A 27,990-nucleotide genomic window follows, 5' to 3' on the forward strand; every position below is an offset into this window, starting at 1 on the left:
GAAGATGAGGAAGATGTTAAGAGGGATTTTTTAGTCCTTCCAACCAAAGAAACTGACACCTGCCACTGATAACCGTTTACTATCCGGTTGCAGGGGTCATTTTGTCTTTTTTTTTTTAATGGATGGGAACATAGATGAGGTTTAAGAATGATTAGAATATGTGATGTCTCACAAAAAAAAAAGGTCAATGATAAAAAAAAAGTATTTATTCAATTATTATTAAGTTAAAACAATAAAATTTATATATAATATAAATGATAAGTTTTATAATGATTAATTTTTATTTTATCAGTTTATTTTTTTTATTTTAGCGGTGTATAGATACACTTGAAATGGTAAGAATAGCTGAAAACATGGGTCATGTTGAGTTGGTTGTAGTGCATGGGGTTGAGGATGATAAAGGCTTTCCTGAGGTGGGTTGTATTCATGTTCAGAATCAGGGGGTGGTGATGAGTTATACGACACTCATCCGAAACTAGTCTAATATGCATAATATTTTTTGTATCCAATTGTCTTAATAAAAAATAAAAAACATTTCATTAAAATACATTTAAATACACTTAAATATTATTATGTAGGAAAAGTATATGGAACCAAAAGGTAATCAGCCAAAAAGTAAACAAAACCGTTTAATTAGAATCACTTTTTGAATAATATGTTTAAAAACTGCTCCTGGGATCACGGAGCACAAATCAAAATCCGATTTTTCATAGAGCCCAAACACATTTTGGCTGGTTTTTAGCTGATATGCTTTTGGTTCCCTAGTTGTTCTCTATTATGTATTAACATATCTAATTTTATTTTTAACATATATTTTTAAAATAAATTTAAAAATAATATATTATTATTTATTAAAACATTATTTTAAATACTTTATATAATTAAAAAAATTTAAAATTAATTTATATTTTAATATTAATAAAATATTAAAATATCAAATTTATATTTTATATTAAGTATCTGCATGTCCCGTGTCTCATATCCATGCGTCATAGTACACAATGTACAATAATATAATATTACAATGCGCCTATAACAAATTAACGTAAATAAGCTAAATAAGGAAAGATAACACAAAATAGTGGTAATAAACGCAAGACATAACAGATCGTAATTCGTAACAGAACGATCCAAGTCGTTTACTGTTACTCTCTACGTGTCAGACTCACAGTAACATCTCACAATTTCAAACATAGAAGGGCAGATAAAAAGGCATCGCAATGGTTTCCTTTATATACTGAGAGTAACTCCTTTAAGCGGAACACCACAAAAATCATAAAATAGATCTTAGTATATGCAACTAGATTTATTTCCCCATGAAAATGCGGAATTCCCCGTGGCTAACTGGCTATCCCCACTTTGATCTGAATTCCCTTTCCCTCGCAAATAATAAAATAGATTAATAGAAGAAAATTAAAATTATTTTTCAATATATTACTTTTTTTAATTGAGTATTTTCACTAAGCTTAGTGAAGCAATCAAGTTATTATGGACAGGATCAGAGATGTGGTCAAGAAAGTTCTGCACAGGACCTTTACCCGTCAGAGCTGCTTGCACGTAAAAGCCTAACCAGGCAACCATTGCTAGGCGTCCATTTTTAATTTCTTTCACCTTCAACTCCTCAAAAGCTTCAGGATCTTTGGACAAATTTAAGGGATCAAACAATGCTCCACCAGGATAATTTATATCACCAGGCAGAAATATTCCTAGAGGCTCCAATGCCTCAGTCCCACAGTATCTAGCATATTCTGGTCCAACCTGTTTATATATATGTTAAACAGCGAGTCTTGTAGCCAAGTAGCTCGAATGGTTCATAGATTTTACTTTTGCAAATATAAATTTGGTTGTGTTAACATTGATATAGTTACTTTAATTAGAATGACTATACTACGTGTATACCAAAATCAGCCACCAGTATAAAATACATGTTGGAATATAAAAATACACATTAAAAATAAATTAAACCACACATGTATCTATACACAAATATATTGGTGACTGATTTTAATGGCTGATTTTGGTGTACGAATAGCATTTTTATAATTCCAAATACGACAGTGATTTAACTTTCAAAATATCATGGAAACACCTATGAATGATTCCAGGCAAGGTGAATTCCTGGAGGGTGCTTTGTTTTTTTTTTTTTTTTTTTAATAGTAGAATGATATAGAATCTTTCATTCAAAACAACCCACTAGAAACCCTGAAACCGCTCACATCAACATGGGTTAAAAAAAAAATACTCAAATATTGGAAATGGAAGTCAGAAGAAATAAATTATCCTAACAGAGCTCAAGAAGAAAGTGAAGTGTAAAGTGGTTCAGGCTTTACCATAAGGAGGGCTTGGCAAATAGCAATCACAAGCACTCCTTGGCTACCAGCTAAGTGAAGACCTTGGATGCCCAGGTAATCTAGAGTATCTCCCTGATCAAAATCGAAGAATGACACATCAGCAATGAATGCCATTGTTACAATTATCTTTACCACTTTGCTTAATATACAAGTGATGAAGTGAATGTTATCTGAAGTCAGCTCCGTAGGGTATGATATGCAACTAGATTTATTTCCATGCAACAGACAACAAGTAAACACCGATCAATTGGTTTCAATGAACAAAATAATTGCGAGTTTGGACATAAAAAATGTAAGACTGCCCATATGGTCAATGAGATTAGGGAGAAGAACAAGAATATGATTAAAGATACTACTACAAAATAAAAAATAGATGACAAAAGCTATGATCAATTCTTTTTAACCTCTGAAAATTAAATCAGTAGTTTCAAGTGGGTTTTTGGAGAATAATCATACATTTAATTGGTAAAACTTTTGTATGATATCGAAGATGATTAAAAAGGCAAGAATGCTAACCTTGAGCTTTGAATAACCAACACGCCACCACACAGGTTCGACAAAGTGAACAGCTCCCAATAGGTCCAATATTTCAGGAATAAGAGCACCAATAGATGCAAGCATTGCCCACCGAGCATGCAATATCTCAAAGCTTAATGATAAAAGGATAAAAAAATCATTTGACAACTAAATTCAACAGAGCTTCACCCAAGATAGAGATATCATTATAAAGAAATTATTATTTGTTAAAGATTTCCCTTTTATGCAATAGGCTTCTTTAACATTTTTTTTAAATAGCTCAGATGGTGGATCAACTATTATGAGATATTATTCAAAAACCTGCCCATATCATATTAAATATAATATATCATAACAGCCAACACATTATATTTGGCACCAATGCACTGCTGAAGAAAAATAAGGAACAAAGTAAATAAAATAAACCATCTCATCTATGAGAAAATCATTTGCAACAAATTGACAAGCACACTCTTGCGGACTTTCAATGAAAAATCTCAATCTAACATACTTGAAGTATTTCTGCAGTGTGTCAGGATCCTTGCCGAGCCCGGCAATGTCAAAGCCATAATCTCCAGGAAGTTCCCCAGTAAGATATGATGGATATTCATATGAAATAGGACCAAGCCAACCAGGCCGATCTTCTCCATACCAAAAGCTGAAAATATTGTGAATTAATAATAGACTTAACAGAAGCCAGTTGGAGCAATCAAGTGGTGAGGACTGAGGAGTTTGAGTAGTATATATATGTGGCCCTACTAGGTTCAAACCTCATTGCCATCAATGCAACCAATAATAATAACAAAGTAAAGTATATTTTTTGTATTTGAAATTTGCTAAAAGTTTCAAAAATATTCCTAAGTTTTATTTTGTTTCAATTTTGTCCCAAAAGTTTTTAATTTGCATCAAATATACCCATGATAGCTAAATTTTCAAAAATTTAGGAATAATCCAGCAATAATGCATAAAAACTCTCTCTAGTTTGCTTGTGTTGATAGTTGTTCTTGGAAAATTGTTGCTGAATTGGTCCTAATTTTTTTGAAAAATTACACGTCTGACTGAGATATATTTTATGCAAATAAAAAAATTTGAAACACAAAAAATATACTCTACTCTAATAATAATAGATATAATAGAATGAGCACAAGTGTTAACCTAACTAGCCAGGAAACAATGAGAATATTAGTCAATAAACCGAGCTTTCTAATTTATTTTTTCATTTCGCATAAATAATTTATTTTTAGATCTCATAAATACAACAAACTCGTACCCCGATTATTGTCACAGATGTAACACGAAGGATTTGCTTACCGGGAATTACCTCCGCTTTCGGGCCTCCTGGGCCAAGGCCATGAATTTAGAAGAGTTTTCAACAGCGAATTTCTTTCTCTTCTCCAGTTTCCTCTGAAGTGATTCCCCTAGAGGACTATTAGCTATAGCTTTCACGGCGGCGAAAGGAAACGCCGAGAACAGTAACACTCCAGCGAGCTTCAATCAGAAATAATTTAATTATGAGTAAAAAAGGAACAGTAAAGAGAAGGGAACATAACGGAATAGATACCTCTTTCCACGAAGAATTGCAGAAGAAACAAGGATGTTCCCTGGCGCTGATTCTAGGTGGGGTTAAACTTGCAGAGAGAGAACGACGAAACTGGAGTGAGCCGCTAACAAAAGAGGAGGAAGAAAACGAAGACAAGACGAAGAAAGTACTGGCTTGTGGATGAACCAAAACCATAGTCCCGCCACTCATACGCGCTTATGCTTATGCTTGTGGTTGTGCTAGTGGCTAATGCTTCGTGTCCGGCCTGCTATCCATCTACGCTGGAACTGGATCAGGCTCCTTTAAATTAGTTGGCTTACTTAGAGCCTTAGAGGTTAAAGTGATTTAATGTATAATTTTTTATTATTAATTTTATTAATAGGACTAAAAATAAATATAAAAAAAATAATTAATAATTAGAAATTACACTTTATATTATTAATTTTTTTTAACTATTAAAAAAATCTATTTCTAATCAACACCATTGACCATTAAGTATTGATCTTACTTTTTTTAATAAAATATTTTTATACAATTTTAAATTTATTTAGATACGGCCACAAAAAAAATATTTGGATATGTTTTTAAAAAATATTTTAATTAAAAAATAAATTATTTACTTTTTTATAAAATTAATAATATTTTATTTAAAAAAATAAAAATAAAAATATTTTAAATAATTAATTTTTAATTTTATTTAAATATAAAATAATTTTTGTTTATTAATTTTTTTAAAAAATAAAACATAAATATTTTTTTAAAAAATTAACTCAAAATCATTTTAAAAATTTTATTAAACAAAAATAATTTATTAAAAATAATTTAAAAAAAAAAAAGTAAAAGAAGACTTTCTATCTTTCTCTTTTTTTGCAATCTATTTGATGTCTTCGTTTCATATACTGTTTAGTTGGTGTCTTTATACATTAGGCAGCATTTGGCTTCAAAGACACAGACACAGAGACATGACACATTAGAACATGTCCTATGTTTATTTGTTGAGATGTAAATCTTTGATAGATACGTTAGTACACAAGTATACACAAAATACATGTATTCAGTGTACTTCTAAAATAATGAGATACAGAGGCACAATTAATTAGACACAATTTTTTACTCATTTATCTTTTATTAATTTTTTAATCCTAATTTTTTGTTCTCTTTCTCCTTCTCCATCCACTGTAACTGCTCTCCTTTGTAACGACCCAACTTCTAACCTGTCATGACCAAGACTAGTAGTCAGGCGCTACTATTTAGCTGACTTTAAATACTTTAGACCATACATTAAGTGTATACATATGAGCCTGTAACGCTAGTCGAGAATCGTGTATCTAGTCGCGCATATTGAAATAATTGTAAATTAAGTAGTTAATACAAGAAACGGAAAAGCATAGCATAGCATACTCATATCATACATGAAACGCCCGGAGGCTTAATTTATCACAAAACACAAGTTTACACTTAATTACTTACTATATTATGTACATACTCCATCTTTAATGCTTACAGGCCCCGACTCACAAGAGCCACCTTAGACTGGGATCCGATCTACATTATTAAATAAATAAAAAGAACTAGCCCTCTAAAAAGACTATTCAAGAGCGAGGGCAAGGACCACTATTATAAAGACTACTATCATTACTACTACTGCTGCTGCCGTTGATACTGGGTCATCAAAAACTGCTGTCACAATACGCTGAAGCGAGAGAATCACTCTGACGCGCCGGTGATGTTGCTGCTGCTTGCATCCTTTGTGGAGTCCTCTTCCCCGGTCCCAAAAGAGCTAGAGTACAGATCCGCTATCATCTGATCAATCCACGCCTCTGAGCTAAACTCGGTTGAAGGTGCAGAACCAGAGCTTTCAGGAACCCCTGGCCCGTCGAATCCTAGCTCAGCTATAGGGGATGGTGGTGGAGCGTCGGGCATAGGTATGTCAGGAACTACTTGATCCTCTTCGGGGTTGAACCATGGTGGATACTCAGGTATGTCAATAATCGGAGACTCCAGTATTGGCTCTGCCATATTCAGAGGGTAAGGCGGAAAATGATACTAGCCTCTGCCGGGGTGAAGCTCGGATAAGAGTGTATCATAAGGCATGTCAGGGTCAAACTCCTGGCTGAGTAGAGGTGCGTGTACGCGGACTACCCCAAAACACCGCGCTCCTCATCGCAGGGTCCACCTATCTGCCGAACGCTGGGTACTCAAAGAAGATCACGCCAGTCCCCATCTGCGAACATAGAAAAAAGGGGTGAGAACCTAAGGTTCCCAGTAGGGTCTTATACGAAAAACCTAAAGGGATCCGCAGCCTAAGTCTAATCGTTTATAAGGTTACAACAGTAATCAATCATACAAACAGATATAATCACAAGTATAAAACAGTATAACAGTCACATATACAAATAAGCAGACACAAGCAAGGAAATGCAGCAACCAAGAATGATGCATGTCTAGTCCTACGGAGGTCATGAGCTCATGCGTCGATTGGCTACCCGCAGCCCGACGTTACCCGGCCCAAGTCCGGATATGGCTACTCCACTGGGTCAGTCGCGCACGGTGCCCGTAATACAATCGCGGCGCTAATAAAGAATGACCCAAAAATATAAGGTGCTCCCAGTGAGTAGCAGTCCATATGGCGGGCGTCCCCACGTTCATATAGTCTCTGGCCAGGCGGGATGGAAGTCTGCTCTGCCAAGTACTTCTCAGCACTTTGGGGTTTACAGTTTCTTCTTTCGCGGCACATCTCAGCAGAATTTCTTTCTAAGGGACATATCCTCCCTTCTTTTATAAAAAACTTGTGCTTGGATCTTTCTAAAAATATCTCAACCTTGTCACATTTTACCATTTTGCCCTTTTATTTAACTTTTCTTTTTACCGTTTTCATTAGGTTTTTAATGATGCTTTCACCCCTAATGTTACTATTTTACCATTGTATTTTCATATTTTTTATAATATACCTTTTTCCCTTGATTAAGTTAATTATTCATTTTTAATTTGACTTTATGCCTGAAATTACTAATATGCCCCTAAGTGCTCTACTTTTACTGTTTAACCTTATTTAGCATCAAAATTTTACCGGATTAATCTTAATAGTTGCCTATGATTAAAATTATTTCTAATATTTTTATTAAATACTAATTTTCACTATAAAGGACCTAAAACCAAATTTACCCTTTATTAATTTATTTACTTATTCTAATTACCGCTTTTTACCGTTTTACTTCTAACTTTTACTAAAACTTTTATTTAGGCCCGAAACTTTTTTATCATTATAATTTCGACTCAAATAATTTATATAATGACTATTTTATCCCTGATGACACTAAATTCAGAATTTTACTTATTTTTTATTTAAATTACATTTTTAACTCTCTTTTTACCCAAAAATGACCATAACACCATTTTTACCTTTCTTCCTTTGTTCCATAGGATTAAAAATATTTTTATAACTACTTTTTAATGCTTTTCTATCATAGTTTTTGTGCTTTTAGTGACTAAAATTTCAGAGGCGCAGCTTTTATGTTTTTCTTCACTTTTTGTGACGTTTAAAGCTTGAAAGTTAAACCCCAAGTGCTTCTATGTTTCCGGCTATTTTCACACAAAATCCAGAGGTAATATAATAGTATTTTACACATATTTATCAAGCCAAAACAGTGGTAACTCATAAAATTTTCAAAAATTTAAAACAAGCACAAATTCACCATAAAGTGGCTCATATAAGCACCGAAAACAAGCACAATCATACTCTAACTAATCCTAACCCTTACCTCTTATGTAATTTAGTTGGTAAACCTTTCTCACACTAGAAAACAAGTATATAAGGGCAGAACACAGCTGGTGGTGGTGAGTTTCATTTTTGGGCCTAAAGTGTCGCAAGACGTCGAAATTCAACCACTGTGAGCTCGAAACTCCTTAACTTCTTAGGCGTGCTCCATGGGTGCTTCAAGAGGAGTTCTCTATACATAGAGGAGAGTAAAGATTCATTATGGTTACTGTTTCTTTTTTTTAAAGGAGAAAGAACAAGAGTTTACCTAGCCAAATTTGGTATAAACGCGAAGATTGGCAAAAACGGACAAGAGTTTGTGCTTGTATGATTTGAATCCTTGAAAAATACTTAAAGAATAGTGAATTAATGGTGATAGAAGGGGCTGAATGCAGGTAGTATGTGCAGAATTTTTTCTGTTCCTGCTCTCTCACTTACGGTTCTTATCTCTCTCTTTATGGTAAAATGTTATTAAATTTTTGCTTGGTAATTTTCTTATTTAAAAAATCTGAAGTCTAATATAATTAAATGTGGTAAAAGAAGGCTAGAAAAATTAGAGAGAAATGGGCTGATAGCAAGAGAGAAGGGACGTGATTTTGAGGAAACACAGTCAGCGTCATAATGACATGTTTATCTGCAGTTAACTGCGGTTAATTACTTGTGGTTGAAAACACAGCAGAGAGGGATGAGGGGTTGAGATAATCTCGGCCCAGAGGCTAAGAGAGTGGGGCCGAGTTACTAGGGTAGCAAGCAAAAGGATTCGGGGCCTCTAGGAGTCATTTGCAGAATACTAGGCAGAAATTTGTTTCGGATAACTTTTACCGGCAGTAAAAGAATTAGTGGCTAATAACTACTCTTAAAGAAGTAAATCATGAAGAGATAGCTAACATAAATCTAGAAACACATTTACTTGAGTAGAAATTATTTTTACCACTGATTCTGAGGTTTTCGGTTACTAGAATTTTTTTCGGTACACGCACAATCGTCACTAAAAGCGTTTTTGGTGTGGTAACTAAGCCAATGGTAAGATAGTATTTAATATATGTTAGTCAAATTTGACTTAGAGGGATTAATTACCCTCATAAAGCCAAGTTTGACCTCGTAACTCTCTTTTTCTTTCTAATTTTCGTTTTTTTTCAACCAGAAAAGTCTATTTACTAAAAACCTGGTTCTTACATTCTGCCCTCCTTAAAGAAAATTTTGCTCTCAAAATTTAGTCACCTGAGAATAACTGTGGGTAATCCGTCACTGTGCTCTCTAACTCCCAGGTGTGTTCTTCCATGCCATCTCGTCCCCAAGCAACTTTTACTAAAGGAACCTCCTTGCCTCTCAGCTGTTTGATACTCCGGTCGACTATTTGTACGGGTGGTACTCGAAACATCAAGTTATCCCGTAACTGTACTGTTTCAGGTTTTAGGACATGACTTTCATTAGGATTATATTCTCTAAGCTGGAAAATGTGGAATACATCATGAAGTTTGGATAGATAAGGGGGAAGAGCTATTTGGTTGGCTACTGATCCCACTCTTTTTAGAATCTGAAAAGGACCTATGAACCTAGGGCTTAGTTTCTTGGTCTTAAGACTACGACCCACTCCGGTGGTTGGTGTTACTTTAAGAAAAATATGATCACCCTCACTAAACTCTAAAGCTTTCCTTCTCCTGTCGGCATAGCTCTTCTGTCGGCTCTGAGCCGTCAGAATTTTCTCGCAAATTCTCTTAATTTGATATGTTGTCTCCTGAACTAACTCTGGTCCCAGCATACTGGATTCTTTCCCTTCATACCAGTATAGTGGTGATTGGCATTTGCAACCGTAGAGTGCTTCGTATGGTGCCATCCCGATACTTGCATGGAAACTGTTGTTGTAGGAAAATTCTACAAGCGGCAGGTAACTTTCCCAACTTTCCTTCTGGTCTAGTGCACATGCTCGTAACATATCTTTCAGTGTTTGAATAGTCCTTTCTGACTGGCCATCCATTTGAGGATGATAAACTGTACTCTTGTGCAGACGCGTTCCGAATGCTTTCTGAAAAACTCCCCAAAATCGTGAAGTGAATCTCGGGTCTCTATCTGACACAATACTGGATGGTACCCCGTGTAACCTGACTATTTCCCGAATATAAAGTTGTGCAAGCCTTTCCATTGAATAGTCCATTCGGATTGGTAAAAAGTGAGCAAACTTGGTCAGTCTATCCACAATTACCCAGATGGCGTCATTTTCGGATGTGGTTCTTGGCAGTCTTGAAACAAAGTCCATGGTAATCGTCTCCCATTTTCACTGTGGCACTTCTAGAGGCTGAAGAGTTCCTGACAGCTTCTGGTGCTCAAACTTACCCTTTTGACACGTGAGACACTTCGAAACAAAGGTAGCTATATCTTTCTTCGTTCCAGGCCACCAGAACATCTGGCTTAAATCCTGGTACATCTTAGTGATACCTGGGTGGATCGAAAATCTTCCATGATGTGCCTCCCTTAATATTTCCTATCGCAGATTATTGGATTCTGGCACACATATTTTACCCTTGAATCGCCATAGTCCTTCTGCATCCCGTCTTACTTCTCTCTGTTGGTCCTTGTCGACACATGACAAAAGCCTGGTCATCTCTGATTCTTGAGCTTTCTCTCGTCGGATTGCCATCTTAAAGTCATGAGTTAACTGCATCTGTGACAAACACGTTCCCCGTGAAGTCTCTTTTATTCCCAAGTTGAGTCCTTCAAAGGCCGTCCTTAATTATCCATCCTTAATTTTCATCCAGGAGAGACTTGCATTCTTCCTGCTAAGGGCGTCCGCGACCACATTTGCCTTTCCGGGATGATAATTTAGTTTAAAGTCGTAGTCCTTTAAGAATTCCATCCATCTCCTTTGCCTCATGTTGAGTTCCTTTTGGTAAAAAATGTACTTCAAGCTCTTGTAGTCAGAGAAAATCTTGAACTTTACTCCATACAAGTGATGCCTCTAGATTTTGAGAGCAAATACTATAGCTGCCAACTCTAGGTCGTGAGTTGGATAGTTCTGCTCGTGAGGTCTGAGCTGCCTTGATGCATAGGCTACCATGTTCCTATTTTGCATCAGTACACACCCTAAGCCTTTAAGTGAAGCATCGCAGAAAACCTTAAATGGTCCTTCGGGATCTGGCAGAATTAACAACGGTGCTGTCGTCAACCTTTCCTTGAGCGTCTTGAAGCTTTCTTCACACTCATTCGTCCAAACAAAAGGTACTTCCTTTCTAGTGAGTTGAGTTAGTGGTAAAGCCAATTGTGAAAATCCTTTAATGAACCTCTGGCAATATCCAGCTAGTCCGAGGAAACTTCGAATCTCGGTGACTGTCTTAGGTTGCTCCCATTCTAAAACTACTTCTATCTTAGCAGGATCTACTCCTATACCTCCATTTGATACTACATGTCCTAGAAACTTAACTTCTTTCGCCCAAAACTCACACTTAGAGAGTTTGGCATACGGTTTCTTTTCCTTCAGAATTTGTAATACCATTCTCAGGTGTTCCTCGTGCTCTTTCTCTGTCCTTGAGTAAATCAGAATATCATCGATGAACATTACTACAAACTTGTTCAGGTACGGGTGGAAGATTCTAAATGTTACAAAATCAAAAGAAGAAGGAGGAGAAACACGACGATGAAGATGAAACACGCGAAGAAAAATGAGGAAAAACACAAAGAAAAAAGGAGAAGACGAAGGAAAAAGAGGAAGAGGAGAAGAAACGCGAAAAAAAAAATGACAGTTGTGGTTTTTATCGAGGAAGAAGAAGAGTTATTCATAATGGTGAAAGAGCGCTTTGGAAACGTGATGCACGTGTTAACACATTTTTGTGGGTGAGCGTAACTTTTGTTGGGTTTGGCCCAACTTGTAAAACTTGTAAGTCAAAAAGACTTGTATATGTAGCATAAATGTAAAATAAAAATAATTTTAAGTATATACAATTATTATATATTAACCAATATGGGTTGAATTCCGCTTTATCCAAAAGGTTTTTGGACTCGCTCACAGAAAAATATAAATTAATTAAAAAAAAATTCTGTTAGGGAGCCAATGAAATATTTGTATAATGTGTACAATGGATTATGAGTTAAAAAATGAACATCACCATACTATCCGGAATAACCATTCGGGTACCAGGGATAATAAACATCTCATGTCATGAAACCACTCATCCTAAAAGTTTAAGTTGATTTTGGGATTCACCAAGGATGAGCTCTAATACCATGTCATGAAACCACTCATCCCAAAAGTTTAAACTGATAGGAAAATGTAACACTAATGGTTATACCTCTAATACTGAATCGGACATCCATAAACCTCCATTGTACACACTGTACAGATATTCCATTGGCTCCCTATACTTCCTCTTAAAAAAATAGTTAACTTTTATATTTTATTGAATCCAAAATAATAAAAAAAAGGTTATAAGAACTAAAATAATATTTTTATATAACAAGTATTTATTAAAAAATATTAATCATGATTGTATATATTACTAAATACAATATATATTATTTTATTATACAATATTTTAATTTTTTCTCTCTCTCTTTTACTAAATTCTTGGATCCGTCTCTAATTTTCATTTATATTAAAATTTAAAAAATGTCAAAATTCTTAAAACAATCTAAATTTAAAAGAAGATTGAGATTACTATAAAAAAATTATAGAAACTAAATATTAAAATAATTTTTTTTTAAAGTATTGTATTTTTGCTTTGGCAAATTATGTTGCATAACTGTCTAATTGCTTCAATAGTTGACTACTGACTAGGGAGATCAGGAAAGAGGAGCGGAGTTTGAATTTTAAAAGAAAAGTATCCGTTGGGCAACGACTCAATCAATAACAATCTCATTTGAAATTGAAATTGAAGGTTGCACGGGCTATATATTAATATTAACTAACTGGATTGAGATTTGAATACAATCACCATCACCATTCCCCGAGCGACGAGAGAGAGAGAGAGAGAGAGAGAGAGAGAGAGGTATGGAGAAATTGACAGGAGCAGGACGCGTAGGAGCGGCAACAGTAGTGTTGTCGGCGAAGGAGGCGTTCGAGAAACTGGAGAAGGTTGGAGAAGGGACGTACGGGAAGGTGTACAGAGCGAGGGACAAGGCCACCGGCAAGATCGTCGCCCTCAAGAAGACTCGTCTCCACGAGGACGAAGAGGGCGTCCCTCCCACCACTCTCCGCGAGGTCTCCATCCTACGCATGCTCTCCCGCGATCCCCATGTAGTCAGGTATACCGTTCACATTCCTTTCGATTTGAACAAGATTAGATTAGGGTTTTAAATTTCATCCCATTTCCCTTCCCCCTGTATCACACAGGTTAATGGATGTCAAACAAGGTCAGAACAAGGAAGGCAAGACCGTGCTCTACCTGGTATTCGAGTACATGGACACCGATCTCAAGAAATTCATTCGCTCTTTCCGTCAGAGTAGTCAATTCATCCCACCCAAAACCGTCAAAGTAATTCTCTCTCCGATTTTCAAATCAAGATTAGGAAAGGTTCCTTGTTCTTAGGGTTTGTTTAAATTGACACTCTGCTTTGCATTTCTTTGTTCTAGAGCTTGATGTACCAACTCTGTAAGGGCGTTGCTTTCTGCCACGGACATGGAATCTTGCACAGGTATTCATTCCATGGCTTTCTCTCACATCACATGTAGTCATAGTTTCATAGTTACTCACGCACTTTACTTATCTCCTCAAAATTGGATCTTTATTTTTATCAAGGGACTTGAAGCCTCACAATCTCTTGATGGACCGATCAACAATGATGCTCAAAATAGCTGATCTTGGACTCGCTCGAGCTTTTACTGTGCCAATTAAGAAATACACCCACGAGGTTAGACCATAGATAGATTTTGTGTTAATTCGCGTTCTTTTTTCTCTCCTTTCTAGCATTGGCATTACTTCCGTGTCATTTCTCTATTTTCAGATACTAACCTTGTGGTATAGAGCTCCCGAAGTCCTTCTTGGTGCTACCCATTACTCAATGGCGGTGGATATGTGGTCCGTTGGCTGCATATTTGGTAAGGACCTTGTTTCTTCAACCAAGTTTATTGCCTTGTTCATGTTGGCTAGTACATCTAAATTCATGTTTTATCTCATCTCCATCGATGTAGCTGAACTTGTCGCTAAGCAAGCCCTTTTCCCTGGTGATTCGGAACTGCAACAACTCCTCCACATATTCAGGTGATTCATTTAAGCAAGAATATCTCATATGCTTCGTTGATTCAATATGCACTTTGTATATCAATAAGTGGGTAACTTGGTGTTCTTTCTCCAGGCTATTGGGTACCCCTAATGAAGAGGTGTGGCCAGGCGTTAGTAAACTAATGAACTGGCATGAGTACCCTCAGTGGAACCCTCAAGAGCTGTACATGGCTGTTCCAACCTTGGATGATCAAGGAGTCGATCTACTATCTGTAAGAAATACCTTGCCTTGATCAATTCTATTGTTGACATGACTTTATTGTTCATAATTTCTCTGGGCATTTTCAGCAAATGCTGCAATACGAGCCTTCCAAGCGGATTTCTGCAAAGAAAGCTATGGAACACCCTTACTTCCATGACCTGGATAAGACCAATCTCTAGGAAATAACGTCATCGACTCTTTTGGATGTAGGGAGTACTTTGCTTCCCTCGAGCGCATGATAAAAAAAGTTTCGGGTGATAGCTTTTGCTCTGTTGTTATATTCGATGAACAAACGCAACTCTTTGGATGTGGGAATTCATCGTTACCGATTTGCTTTGCTTCCCTCGAGCGCATATAATATTCTGTTTTTTTTTTTTTTTTTTTGTGACTACAATATTCTGTTTTAGGATGATTTGGCCTTTTTTTATTTCAAATTCGAGAATTATGAATGTTTGTAATTTTAACTTTTCAAGGATTAAATTTGGACATACTTTATGATTATCGTTGTTGGCTTTTTGACTAACAAAAATATAGCCTGTGTTTAATCATTAATACTGTGTGGGATGCGTTCGTTAGAGCTACGCTAATAATCACAGACATAATAATCTATTTGCCTATTAAATAAATAAATCAAAAGCAGCATATCCGTTGTTGAACACTCAAAATTATTAATGCGCATACATGTACTTACAGTTACAGGGTCGCATAGGTTTTCTTCTTAGTTTGTTATCATATTTTGGTGGCTTAATTTGTTATATTTGTTTTCTCTATTTATTTATCTTCTCCAAAATCAAAGAAAAAAACGGCTTTTGTATAGCTATTCATAATAAATTATAACTAGAATAAAAATAACTTTTTAACTTTTTTTAAGTGATGATTTATACAGTGATTCAACTTTTGTATAGGTCTGATTTTTTTTAAGTATTTTTCAATTACGAAAAGATAATGATATCATATTATTTGTTAGTTTGAAGGAAGTGAGTGAGAGAATAGGACCGGCGACTTTGATGTCGAATGTTGAACGAATAGTATTTGCAATGACAATTTGATGCTTAAATCAAATAGTGTTCAAAGAAGTGAGGTGAATAATAATACCTTTAGAGGAGTCTCGTGCTAGTGGTCCTGAGAACTTGTGGGGGATCCCTTCAAATAGTCCTGATTACATAAATTTATTTTTTTATAATTTTATACTTAAGGTTATAATATAAAAATATAAAAAATATTATTTAGAATGAAAATAATGTGATTAAGTGTAATTTATTTAGATGTGATTAAAAAATAATTGAATATTATATACAATAAAATTGATATTTTGAAGGATAAAATTAAAATTTATTTCTATGTATCGTTTTTATCCCCAATGTTTTCGTTCTATTTAAGTCACCCAACGTTTCAAAATTGTCTTAATTTTGTCCCGCTGTCAATTCTGTTAACGGATCCTTAACATAAGAACAACATTGAGTCAATTTTGAAACGTTAGGGACTTAAATAGAACGATTGAAACGTTAGGGATAACTTTGGGACTTACCCCAAACGTTGGGGGACAAAAACAATACTTTACTCCATAATAAAAAAGATACCAGACCAAATCTTGCCCTTCTCAAATCTTGCCCTTCTCAGGTCTGAAAGGCTTCCCACTGTTGGACCTTAGCGTTGGACCGGTTTAGTAAATCATGGCAAAAGGCCCCGAGTCATGATCCAGAACAGTGCCCCCAAACACGGGATAACTAGTTTGCGAGGTCTCATATTTTTGTATGAGAAAAATTCAAATCAGCCACTGACAATTACTTCGAAAGACAATGAGGTCCCTGACAAAAAAAAATCCGAACCCAGCCCCTAACAAAAAAAAACTCCAACCCGGCCCCTGACAATTACTTCGAAAGGACAACGAGGCCCATGTGCCAAAAGAAAATTAATGTTATTTTTTTTGGCACAGGGGCTAATCAGTCCCAAAAAAAATTATTAGGGGTTGGATTGAATATTTTTTTTTTCTTGGGGGCCTCGTTGTCCTTTCGAGATAATTGTCAGGGACCGGATGGGGTATTCACTCTTTTTGTATTGATTGCTATCATTCTCGAATCTATACCGTCATCGGGTGTTTAGATTCTGAACTGACCTGACGTTTGCATTGTCCGAGGCATTGTAACTGTCGAGGAAATAAGCGGGTTTTAAATTCCAATAGAAAAAGTCTCTTTTCGTCCCCACCTAATTTCTTTTGATTTTTGAACGGTTATTTTTGCTCTTCTCTTTCGTTCTTTTTGCAACTTCCTCTCTCATTTTCGTCCCTTCGCTTGCCTCTCTGATCCTCCACTTGCTTTGCCATTTAGTAGTGGTTTTTGTCGTCACCTATATTTGTTATTGCTACATTTTATTTCTAGTACGCTTTCTTTTCCATTTCTTATTTTATTTTTGCATTTTTCTTTGCTTTTAGTTTTGTTGGCATGCTTCCTAGATTTTGTTGTGCCTAATGTTGTTAGATTAGTAGGAGATGTAGGGGGGAAGAGAGTGGCACTATGTTTGTATGTATGATTTCAACTTCTAGTATTGTTAGCCCACTTCTAGCGTTAGCTTTTACTGTTGCGAGAGTAATACTAATGGTGGTGGTACCCCTTGTTGTAGGTATGACAAGATGTAGGCCAAAACTGCATCCCTGGGATTTAGTGTTTCCTGATCGCGAGGTCTTTGGTCTGGTACCAATGCTATACTGTGAATGTCCTAAGCACTCCTTGACACATCAGGAAAGCTGATCTTCAAGAGCTCCGGAAAACCGGGCCATCTCCGAGTGGAAGATCGCTATGGTCTATCCCACCAGGAGCGAGTTTGTTATCTCAACTTGGGGGCCCTCACATCATCGACTGGATGTGGGTGTATAAACCCATATTCACAGTTCTAAGGGTGCGATTTCCCTTCTCCAACTACGTGCATGCTATGTTGAGCCGATGCTCAGTACCCTGTCACAACTCTATCCCAATAGTTGGGAAGCACTCCGATGATTTGATTTAATCTGCAAGCACTTGGAGATCCCGTGCGTGGTTAAGCTCTCTTCTTCTTTTTCCTTTTTGCTATTGTTGGGGCTTCTCTCGATATGCATGACATTGGGAATCTGCAAATCGTTGGCAACCCTGGGGTTCGACTGTGGAACATGGCTTTCCCTCTTTCGACTTCATTCGGAGAGAGGAGGGATTTGTTCTCTATCCTACTTTAAAGTATCAGTCCCCACATACGGCATCAATGTTCATTTGCTGACCTGAGTGAGGTGAGTGGGAGAATAGGACTGGCAACTCTAACATGCAATGCTGAATAGAAGATGACGAGAGTGGTACCTGCAATGACATTTCAACGTCCAAGTCTAAAAATATTCAAAGAGGTGAGGTGAAATTTGGGTTGTGTACATACCTTTAGGGGAGCCCCGTACTCTCTTTTTGTAGTGGTTACGAAAATCTATAAAAGATTTTCTAATTTTAAAAGTTTTAAAAATTTTCTTCCTACTAAAATTATAAGAAAGTTAATTGCAAAAAGAGAATACCAGACCAAATCTTATCCTTCTTAGATTTAGAGGACGTACTATCTATGGGATTTTAGCGTTGGACCAGTTTAATTGATCATGACAAAAGACTGGGAGTCACGGTTAGGGATGGTAATGAGGCGGGTAAGGACAGATTTTTGTCCTTCTTGACCCTGTCCTATCCTACAATAACCCGCATCGAATCCATTCTGCTTCTATCCGTAGGTAGTAAAAAGTTAAAACCTAACTCGTCCCTACCGGCTCTTATAATTATTAAAATCTAACAAATAAAATTAAATTTTAAGATTTATATAATCATCATTACATATATATAGGCGGGTTTAACCTAAAGCTGACTCTGCTCTGCCTCGCCCAATAACTCACCCCGTTAAAATCCCGCCCCAGTGTAGAGGCGAATAATTACCCATCTCGAACAGATAAAAGGTGAAATGAGTACCCACGAATTCAAGTAGTGTTGCCACCCATGGTCCAAAACATTTTATTATTATTATTATTATTATTTGGTTAAATATTATTTAGAATCAACTAATTCTACCAATTTTCATTTTATGTTGTTATTAAGAATCAATAGAATTGTTTTGTACACCTAATTTGTTTATACTAGGAAAAAATATAAATAAGAGAGTTTAGTATGCAAGTATTTTTTGTGCGTACGATACTTAACTCTTATCATAACTAAAAGAGACATTTATTTTTTTTAAACATAAGAAATCAGTCTTATATAGAATAAAACTTCTTACCCGTGAAATTTCTTATCCATTGGATTTTTTTTTTAAAAAAAAAGGAAAATATAAATAGATGATATAAAAATAATTTCTCATAAAATAAAATAAAAACAAATTCTCATCTCAAAAATTAAAATAAACAACATATATAAAATAAATAGCAAGTAACAACTATTCTAATTTGAAATGTTATTTTATAATTGTTTTTTAATGCAGTATTTCTTCTTTTAGAAAAATTGCATTGGTCATTAATTATAAAAATATTATGTGTATATAAAAATTAATTATTATGTACTATGTATAAATATATAAATTATTATTAATATATATTTAATTATAAAAATTAATTTATTTTTAATATGTATTCTATAAAAATAAATAATTTAATAACTAATGTTTATGCATTGATATGATCAAATGAGGTTATGAGGTGTCAATCACACGTTAAACAAATTGTCTAGTGGAGACTATTATTACAAGTAAAACCTGATTAGTGGGCCTTCCAAAATCATATTATAGTGTGGTTGATTAAAAGGAGGAACTATATATAGTCATTAGTCAAACCTAGTACAACTGTTGTTTCTCCTCTCTATGAGGATTGCAAGGGTTATACTCAGCTTAGTAGCAGCGCTCTCTGAAGACAGGATCTACGCTGTTTTCCCACGTGTTATGAAACATATCCAGAAGCCTATCAGCTGGCGTCAAACCTGCGATGTTAGTGTGAAGATGGTCATAAAGTTAAGAACAGCACCACATTTTTCCAAGGTTAAATTACTTACAACTGAACAATGTTGTTTTCACCTTAATGACATTCTAGTGCTCAAAGCAGGATGAACGAATAACGTTAAAGCTATCAGCTTATATACCTGTTCCAACGACGTCTTTTAATGGATCCAAAAAACTGGATTCGTTTAGGCCTCTCCTGTCCAAGCCATCCTGCAAAACAATATAAATAGAAGTCTGACGTAGTTCTAGACACCCAAGATAATGAAATCGGCAAAACAATTGGCTATCATTTATCAGCATCAAAGACACCTTCGCCCACTGCAACACATCTTCAGCCACATGCCGCAGTAATCTACCTTGAAATGGAGTCCTTAAACCAGTCATAGGAACCTAGACGTACAAATCACACAATTTTAGTCCACAGAAGAGGGCCTAGACCAACGACCACACTATATTCACTGGAATTTAATTCTTCCCGCATAAATGTTTGGCTTTGATTCACTAGTCATTACCATGTTCCTTAAATTCTGTCTCTCCTCGGGGGTCCAATGAACAATCATATCTAGAGCATTATGTAGGGAAACCTCGTCATATAGCAGACCTACCTGACATAGGAAAGATGACAACAATGATATGGGATTGCTTATTCTTGCCTGCAGACTATTAATAAAAGTAAAGCATATACTTTTACTTTTAAGTTCACAATGTGAAGGAAAAACATGCAGGCGAATAGAATTTTTTATTTTTAATATTGGAGTGGTAGTGGTGTTTTTTTAAAATGTGGATTGCTGGGGTGTTATACTCAAATGTGGAATCGTTTAACTAGAAAAGCAGAAATCGGACCGTCCGATTTCTTGAGGTACACAAATCAGACCGTCCGAGAGGTACACAAGTCGGACCGTCCGAGAGGTACACAAGTCGGATCGTCCGATTTGTGTACTTCCACAGTTTTGAAAAACACCAAAAATTACAATGTTAAGGTATATCACCACTTCTACTTCCATAACAAAAAAAATTAGCCTTCTAGATCAATTACCCAAAATGCTGGCAGAGCACACAGCATGTCTGAAGTTCCCCCATCAGCACCCCTCATTTCCATGTACCTCTTGAGCCTGACCTACACAAAATTGAATACTCGGCCAACTTAGTAAACAGCAGGTAGATATACAAATTTCTTTGATGTTATACTTGGCCTCAACCTCGGGAAATATGGTCGTCAGATGATTTTCCCAGTCACTTAGTGTTGGCACCTGACCTGGGATGGCAGGGAGTTTACCTGCCATGAAGTCCTGCACAAGATTCCATCAGCTAAGTACAGCTACTATGCTGTACAAATCACAAACTTCCTATCACTTCAACACATGCATAAAATTAAAACAATGTTGAACTAAAGAATAGCATGGCTGGAACTTGCAAGCGTAAGCTAGATATATCTGATTCTGAGAGATAAGAATAGAAGAGATAACCCGGAATGACATGCCACCGCAGTCAATGTACTTATTTTCCCGATAGACAAACATCATCGGTACATCTAGAGCATAATCAACATACTGCTCAAACCTATCAGAAGAACGAAAAATTAATCAAGATTCGTTATAGACTATTCCGATTGTTCAATTATCAATACTCTAAAATTTTACTGAATGATTTATCCTAATAAAGTATCCTGTTTAGCAACGCTGTGATCACAAACATAATTCTCTACCTGAATACTTCAAAAAAAAAAAAAAAACAGTAAACCTACCCAAAAGTATCATCAAAAACAAAGGGCAGCATGCCTGTGCGACGTTTGTCAACTTGATTCACCTTATAGCTGTTTGCACCGCCACCAGAAAAAAAAAAAAAAAGGTGAGAAAATAATTGAACACAAATGTTTGGGTGCTAAGGTGACTAATAATTCAGACAATTTTATAGACCTCCTTATGCTGAGGTAACCACTTGGGATGCCTCCACTGAAAGGCGAATTTGCAAACATAGCTGCTGCTAGCTGGTTAAAATAGTTGTTAGATACTGTAGGAATCTTGAACTTTCAACAATACTAGAATGAATTCTCACCGGCTGCAACGTAAGCCCAGTACGCATTTTCTTGATCATGTCTGCTTCAGAACTGTAGTCCAGGTTAACCTAAACTCATAGTTAGAAGGGAATATATAATATACATCGCCTATGCCAAGCTCACACAGACAATTCCTTGGTCACAGCTAAGTGGTTGAGGTATAAAATATTGAAGTATAAAATATTAAAAATTTCTCTCACCTGAACAGAGCAGGTCATTAACAATGCCTCAACTTGAGGTAAGCCATTATTGTTGAAGTAATTTTGCATAATGTTATACCGTACCTGGGAGAAGTCAATGTGCAAGTGAAATGCTGAAATAGGAGAAATTAGACATCATGCTACATCATGTTAGTTTATCGTAACGCTAAGAAAGTTTCCTAGTGCAGCCAAGAAATGTATTGGTTTATCGTAATGCTACATCATGCTAGCAAACATCTAGAGTCCAAAAATAATCAGCTTTCCGCACGACCAATTATATTAGCAAGGAAATATCAAGAAGTAAACAAGATTGACAAGAAAGTCAAACTAACAGAAAGAGTGGCGCAACACATTGAGACAACGCGAGGAAAATACTACGTAGCAATACAAAGAAAATCTTTGTAGTCTCACCACCCAATCATGTACGAGAGTTTGAAATTAACATAAAGGGATAGTGGTCCAAATTCTGGCAACCTCTGCAAATAGATTCAATTGGATCAAGATTATCTAAAGCAAGGAAGTTGGAAAAGTGAAAAAATGAGAAGTTAATCATTCTTTAAGTTAAGATAGTGAGGCACACATTTCATCAAAGTTGCACAATCAATGGTGAATTGGTGATTAACCCTTCACTTTACCACTTTACCAACTTCCTCACTTTAGATGATCAAATTGGATTCAATTGCACTTCTTGATTCCAATGTTTGACTATAGGTAAAAAAAAATATTACCTTAGGCACTCTAGGTATGTCTTGCGGTTTCCATTTAGGCTGGAAACCTAATCCCAAAAATCCAATTCCCATTTCCTCTCCAACAGTTTTCGCCTATGAAACAAAAGACAAAATGGATCCATCTCAAACTCACCTGAGGAGTTTATCAAATACAATTATGTTCTAAATCTGATGGTCTGGAAAAATGAAGATGATGCTGCACTCTACATAATCAAACTGCCTTGTGGATTCATGCCATGCCAGAGAATTTAAGATACGGTTGGTTTGCATTTTCATTTTTTCTGTTTTTATTAGTGTTTTCTGCTCTTCTTTTTTTTTTTTTGTCATTCACAAAATATTAAAAACAGGAACCAGGGGAAATGAAAACAAAACCGCAAACCAAAGGCAGTCTTCTCGTACTGACCTGATAGAGGTGTGAATTAAGCTCATCACAAGTCTGATGCAATGTTTTAAAGGGAGTACCACTAAGCTCAAATTGACCACCGGGCTCTAATGATATGCTTCGATTGCCCTGGGGCAGAATGTTCTATTTATCAATCTCATGCATTCCCTTCACTTCATATGGATATCAAGAAACAGATTTTAAACAAGAATGGCAAAAAGATAAGCATTCAAGTAGGAACTCTACCTATAAAGGCATTATTAATTTTATAAATAAATAAAATTATGAAGGAGGAAGGGCTTGCCTTTTTGAGGCCTATGATATTGTCACCTTCCATTAATTTTTCCCATTCAAACCTCGCAGCAATGCCATTGAGTAAAGCTGCTATTTGTTTGTATTTAATTGGACGCAGGGTTTCAAACTCAAAACCAAATTTCTCATGCTCTGTACCTATTCTGCAAGAAAAATACAATAAAAGCTAGGTGAATTACATCTGGCAAATGGAAATGGAATATATTCTGAACGAGCGGGAAAATCCTTGAAACACGCTAAGACCGTTAAATGGGTATACTAATGTGTTAGTTAATGTTTTTTTTTTATTGAGTGGCAATTAGATACGGCAGCTCAGCTCAGATGGAAAAGAAGTAAAGAACATCAGGACAAGAGAATAAAACAATAAGCAATATACAGTCGATGAACAAATCCAGTCTTGAAATCAGCATGACAAGAAACACCATGGACCTTTTCCCATTTACTCTTATTGATTTGGTTTGTCTTCAGGGGGATACTACATTACATGATTTTTTGAATGTATTAAATGAAGTATGGACGCATGATAATAAGGCAGTGTTTGCTCAAAGAAATAATGTGGGGTGGTGAGAAATGGCGTAAACTAAAAGAGGAAAAGAAGTTAGGTGACCTCCACTCGTCTTTAGGCTTGCAACCAGAAGCAAAGTAGTTAATAAGATCATATTTTGTCAATGGCTGGTTGACCTTAAGAGGAGCCTCTGTGGCAGGTCCCGTAGCAACGATGACTCCATGCCTTACTCGTCTGCAAGATGCAGACGCTCTCTCTTTGTGAAAAACAACCATGGACGACCCTGATGATGCCCACTTCAGATGAAGGATTCCCATTATCTCCACCCGACTCAACTGAAACAACATGCACACACTGCACTTTACTTCACTTAATCGTGAAATTTTAATATTAAAAGTAAAAGAAATAAAAGAGATAAATATAAATAAAGTGCTATAAAAGTGGTGCGTATAATATTTTTATAGTCAAGTCGCTGTATAAGTCCAATTCGAAAGGCATCTTCCTAGTTTGAATAATTTGCAATTACTATCACGAGCTACCAGTCCCATACAACGATTATTTCTTACTGACTGCAGCCAAGTTTTGACACTATAATGTCAAGTCTTGTCAATGAGCAAATCACAATGAACGATGCATGTCTTCAGCTTATGATTGCCAAATCATAGTTTGGTCTAATGAAAAAGCGAACTTTTACTATCTGCCATTTGGATTCATCTAGAATCTAAGAGTAAGATTTTGTCAAACATTTAAGTTGCTGTCCCAAACCGTAGTTCCACTTTTTACCAAAAGCACACAGTATCATAGGTTTTCTCTTTCATCTTTTTCCTCCCAAGAAAAGAAATCAATCTTTTACTTAGGTTTGTTTGACAATAGATCAATCTTGGAAAATGACCAAATGAGCATCTGGAAGTCTGGAACATATAAATAGAAGAAAAATAAAGCCAAGCTTGCTTGGTAATACTAGCAAAGCTAGCATGCATTAGTCCAGATACGAAACAAATATCTGCTTGAAATCAATCTTTTACTTAGGTTGGTTTGACAATAGAGTCAATAACACTAAAACCCTTGAAACTTGGAAAATGACCAAATGAGCACCTGGAACATATAAATAGAAGAAAAACAAAGCCAAGCTTGATTGGTAATATTAGCAAAGCTAGCATCCATGCATTACTACAAATACGAAACAAATGTCTTAAGCAGACTGCAAATCAATGAAAGCAAGTTACCACAAACGAAATTTAATGGTTATTGTTGTCCAATCAACTTTAGTTGATAGATAGATAGAAGGAAGAAAGAAGAAAGAGCGTAAGCAAGGATGTAACGAATTTTCCGTGGTCCGATGGATGTTACGATTTTTTCGTGGTTCCCAGGTTCTAATCAAGCATCGAATCAAATATACAGATATATTAGTAGAAATAGAAATAGAATATAGAAAATAGTCAAAATACAAATACAAAAGCATGGTATAGTCTTGATTGTGCTCCACGTGTCCTGGTAACGACACGTCAGTTTGTTGTCTCATCTGCTGTTATCTATAGAGTTGTTACTCGAGCTTTACAAGTGTCTTGCACCCTCAGTTTTGGGATACAGAGGAATCTCTTGACGTCGGTTATCGGTGATGAAGTCTGAATCACGACACATTGACGGATGAACCTTGGTCATTTACTGCACTATGCTGATAGAATGAGAATGGCCCAATCATTTGTTTCCACTTTCCCCTTTCCACTCAATTATAATGCCGAAAACAAGGCGATCGTATGGAATTATAACCTTTCTCGGGCTGCAGCAAGTGATAATATGAAAGAAACAAACTAGCCTTGTATCCATCTTTCATCCCAATCCAAACTTATTAGACAAAAAAGATATATACGTATCCCAATGGTACTCTAGCACGTGCAGTAGTATTCTAGAAAGGGGCAACTCAAGCTCAAGCATCATAAAATCAGCAGATGATACTTAATTGATATGGGTATCATATATGATAGGAGTTAAATTTTGACAGGGATAACCTTTGAATACCAATAACCGAAAAAGAAAAAAAAATGGGACAAAGTTATGCTGGACGGACGTCTCTATGAACTCGCGTTGTAAAAGTTATTACTTATGAGGGAATACACTGGGCCATCTTATTGATCTAAGAATGAGTACATCGTAACATTCTCCTCTAGATAAGTCTTTTCCAAAAGATAAAAGAACATCTTAAAGCAAAAATATAGTGCGCATTTTCCAAATTATTGTGCAGAAATCTTCAGGGAAGAGGAGTCATTCCCGGCATGATCCAGTCATCTGCTAAAAGCTTGAGAGTGCATTTTACTTCCTTGCTCTTTTCAAGAGGAAACGCAATGAAAAGAATCCAAGAGCAAAAGTTTGCCAAAACCAGCCTCTTGCATTAGAAGGATCGACCCTTTTAGCGAGGTGCCAAGCATAAATGGCTTCAAGGATATGTAAAGCTGTAGCTAAAAAGAAAATTAGTCTTATCATCCACATTGATCGAAAGACAAAAAGCGATATAGCTCTAAGAAAGACCACAATTCCAATGTCAGGTAAGAAAGCAGCAGAGGCGAGAGAGATCATTCCAATGACTGCAAACAGCCACACGTATATGGTAGGCCCGTCCAATGTGGTCCTTTTCCTCTCTTGCCAGTATGCCATGGTAGAAGCCATCCCCTCTCGAGAGGACACCATGGGGACATAACCGATCTCCTCTCTGGCTTTGAGATAAGAGAAATAATGGGTGACCCCAACCTGTGAAAGAACGAATATGAATAAATTGGGAATACATGATGATATTGATAGTGGCCCAAGTAAATCTCCTCAGGTAGGAGTAGAATATTATGAACTCGAAAGGACTGACCTTGTGTACTTCAGGGGGAAGGATGAATGGCTGAGGAAGCCACCACCGATTGAGCCATGGATATAATATTGTATAAACAGCCCAGCAAATCCTCCCAATAACAAGAGCACGATCGACAGCCAACCACTTCATTGGGAACTGGTAGTCCAAACTCCTGACGAGAGGTTCGATGAATTCAAAAGTATTGACAGGAGAACCTGAAAATAACAAAGAAAACCAGCTGAGGCCGAGGCCGAGGCCGTTTTCTCAAGGCTGCAAGTCAGAAATATGAAAATGAGTAGGTACCGTCAGATATGAAATATGCTTGGCCAGCCGCGTTGGGGAGCTTTCCCTTTCCCTCCCCAGGGATGTCATCCAAAAGCCCCATACTTGCCAAGATGAGAGCAAGAACAAGGTTGTCCACATAAACCCAATCTGATTTGACAGTGTGGTGGCCAATCCGGAAGAGAAGGAGACCCAACTTGGCCATGGATATGATCCTAGGAAGGTGCCTGTCTTCGCCGGGTCCATAGATTGCAGCAGGACGAACAGCGCAGGTGTAAAGACGCTTCCCGGAGTTATTCTTGAGTGGACGGGCGTTATTCTTGAGAACGAGCTGTTCGGCGATGGATTTGCTGCGGCCGTATGAATCGACGAGATGCTGATCAATTGGGAAATACGGCAGAGTCTCATCTCCGTTGACGATGGGTTGACCACCGAAGACTACATTGTAAGTGCTGCAATAGACGAGCCTTGTGATGCCGAGGTCGAGGCACGCGTCGAGCACGTGGCAGGTCCCGCTTATGTTGACCTCATCCACGCGCCCTATCTGGAGCATCTCTTTGCCCGACATTCCGAAGGCCGCCAGGTGGAACACACACTCCGCCCCCTGCAGGGCTCTTTCCACCTCTTCTTTGCGCCCAACATCCCCTTTTAATTTAATACTTTTATTGTTAGCAGAGACCCACAGACTCACAATCAGCTTTGTAAGGTGAAATGAAATGAAACCAAATTGCATGCAAAAAGAAAATAAGATTATAGTAACCTTGGATGCAGCGCACTCCCTTTTTCTCGAGAGCATGGGTAAATGGAGATGAGTGGCGGAGGTCAAAGGCTCGCACCTCCGCGGCACCTCTTCGGATCAGCTCCAAGCAAAGAGCTGCCCCTACGAATCCGAGCCCACCGGTCACCACGAAGACCTTCCCCTCTATCCCTTCGTTCTCGCTCAAGTGCATTCTCGATCTGACCTGATTCTGATCGATCTTATTCTTATCTGCTCGTCACCACCTTAAACACACACTAACGCTAAGACCAAGTCAGAACACAACAGAAAAGAACGGGCGAAAGAAACACTTTCGTTACTCGAGATTATATTGACTAGAATTCGGGGAGGAGCAGATGTAATATTTGTACAAAGCT

General features: G+C 36.7%; 5 protein-coding genes across 9 annotated transcripts; 1 reads left to right on the forward strand and 4 right to left on the reverse strand.

Moving 5' to 3' along the window:
* Nucleotides 1-1,207: 1,207 nt before the first annotated feature.
* LOC112758150 (chlorophyll a-b binding protein 7, chloroplastic) lies at nucleotides 1,208-4,761 on the reverse strand. The gene is made up of 6 exons (XM_025806746.3): nucleotides 4,429-4,761; nucleotides 4,189-4,355; nucleotides 3,379-3,525; nucleotides 2,868-3,000; nucleotides 2,331-2,423; nucleotides 1,208-1,758 (listed from the first exon to the last, which is right to left on the reverse strand). The coding sequence occupies exons 1-6, from the start codon at nucleotides 4,615-4,617 to the stop codon at nucleotides 1,444-1,446; spliced, it is 1,044 nt and encodes a 347-aa protein (XP_025662531.1). The 5' UTR covers nucleotides 4,618-4,761; the 3' UTR covers nucleotides 1,208-1,443.
* A 6,359-nt stretch (nucleotides 4,762-11,120) lies between these two features.
* Nucleotides 11,121-11,717, reverse strand: LOC112754418 (uncharacterized mitochondrial protein AtMg00860-like). Its single transcript, XM_025802063.1, has one exon. It carries the CDS (start codon nucleotides 11,715-11,717, stop codon nucleotides 11,121-11,123), a length of 597 nt encoding a protein of 198 aa, XP_025657848.1.
* Nucleotides 11,718-12,939: 1,222 nt separating this feature from the next.
* LOC112758116 (cell division control protein 2 homolog D) lies at nucleotides 12,940-15,079 on the forward strand. Its single transcript, XM_025806702.3, has 8 exons — nucleotides 12,940-13,399; nucleotides 13,488-13,629; nucleotides 13,728-13,789; nucleotides 13,894-14,005; nucleotides 14,099-14,192; nucleotides 14,286-14,355; nucleotides 14,450-14,588; nucleotides 14,665-15,079. The coding sequence occupies exons 1-8, from the start codon at nucleotides 13,146-13,148 to the stop codon at nucleotides 14,755-14,757; spliced, it is 966 nt and encodes a 321-aa protein (XP_025662487.1). The 5' UTR covers nucleotides 12,940-13,145; the 3' UTR covers nucleotides 14,758-15,079.
* Nucleotides 15,080-19,208: 4,129 nt separating this feature from the next.
* LOC112754397 (glutamate--cysteine ligase, chloroplastic) lies at nucleotides 19,209-25,106 on the reverse strand. Of its 5 annotated transcripts, XM_025802029.3 has the most exons (16): nucleotides 24,965-25,106; nucleotides 23,841-24,073; nucleotides 23,226-23,376; nucleotides 22,943-23,050; nucleotides 22,540-22,632; nucleotides 21,812-21,895; nucleotides 21,611-21,679; nucleotides 21,472-21,542; nucleotides 21,300-21,368; nucleotides 21,022-21,115; nucleotides 20,755-20,844; nucleotides 20,592-20,672; nucleotides 20,068-20,160; nucleotides 19,865-19,945; nucleotides 19,696-19,765; nucleotides 19,209-19,536 (listed from the first exon to the last, which is right to left on the reverse strand). In XM_025802029.3, exons 2-16 carry the CDS (start codon nucleotides 24,053-24,055, stop codon nucleotides 19,448-19,450), a joined length of 1,458 nt encoding a protein of 485 aa, XP_025657814.1. In that variant the 5' UTR covers nucleotides 24,056-24,073; nucleotides 24,965-25,106; the 3' UTR covers nucleotides 19,209-19,447. The 5 variants fall into 5 exon arrangements, with proteins under 5 accessions (XP_025657814.1, XP_025657816.1, XP_025657813.1 ...); XM_025802031.3 differs by having other exon boundaries at nucleotides 19,696-19,945; nucleotides 23,915-24,073; XM_025802028.3 differs by having other exon boundaries at nucleotides 19,696-19,945.
* Nucleotides 25,107-25,839: 733 nt separating this feature from the next.
* Nucleotides 25,840-27,964, reverse strand: LOC112754398 (uncharacterized). The gene is made up of 4 exons (XM_025802032.3): nucleotides 27,617-27,964; nucleotides 26,878-27,501; nucleotides 26,593-26,789; nucleotides 25,840-26,483 (listed from the first exon to the last, which is right to left on the reverse strand). Exons 1-4 carry the CDS (start codon nucleotides 27,804-27,806, stop codon nucleotides 26,049-26,051), a joined length of 1,446 nt encoding a protein of 481 aa, XP_025657817.1. The 5' UTR covers nucleotides 27,807-27,964; the 3' UTR covers nucleotides 25,840-26,048.
* Nucleotides 27,965-27,990: the final 26 nt, after the last annotated feature.

The sequence above is a fragment of the Arachis hypogaea genome, chromosome 16 (genome assembly GCF_003086295.3).
Source record: "Arachis hypogaea cultivar Tifrunner chromosome 16, arahy.Tifrunner.gnm2.J5K5, whole genome shotgun sequence".
Taxonomy (NCBI): Eukaryota; Viridiplantae; Streptophyta; class Magnoliopsida; order Fabales; family Fabaceae; genus Arachis; species Arachis hypogaea.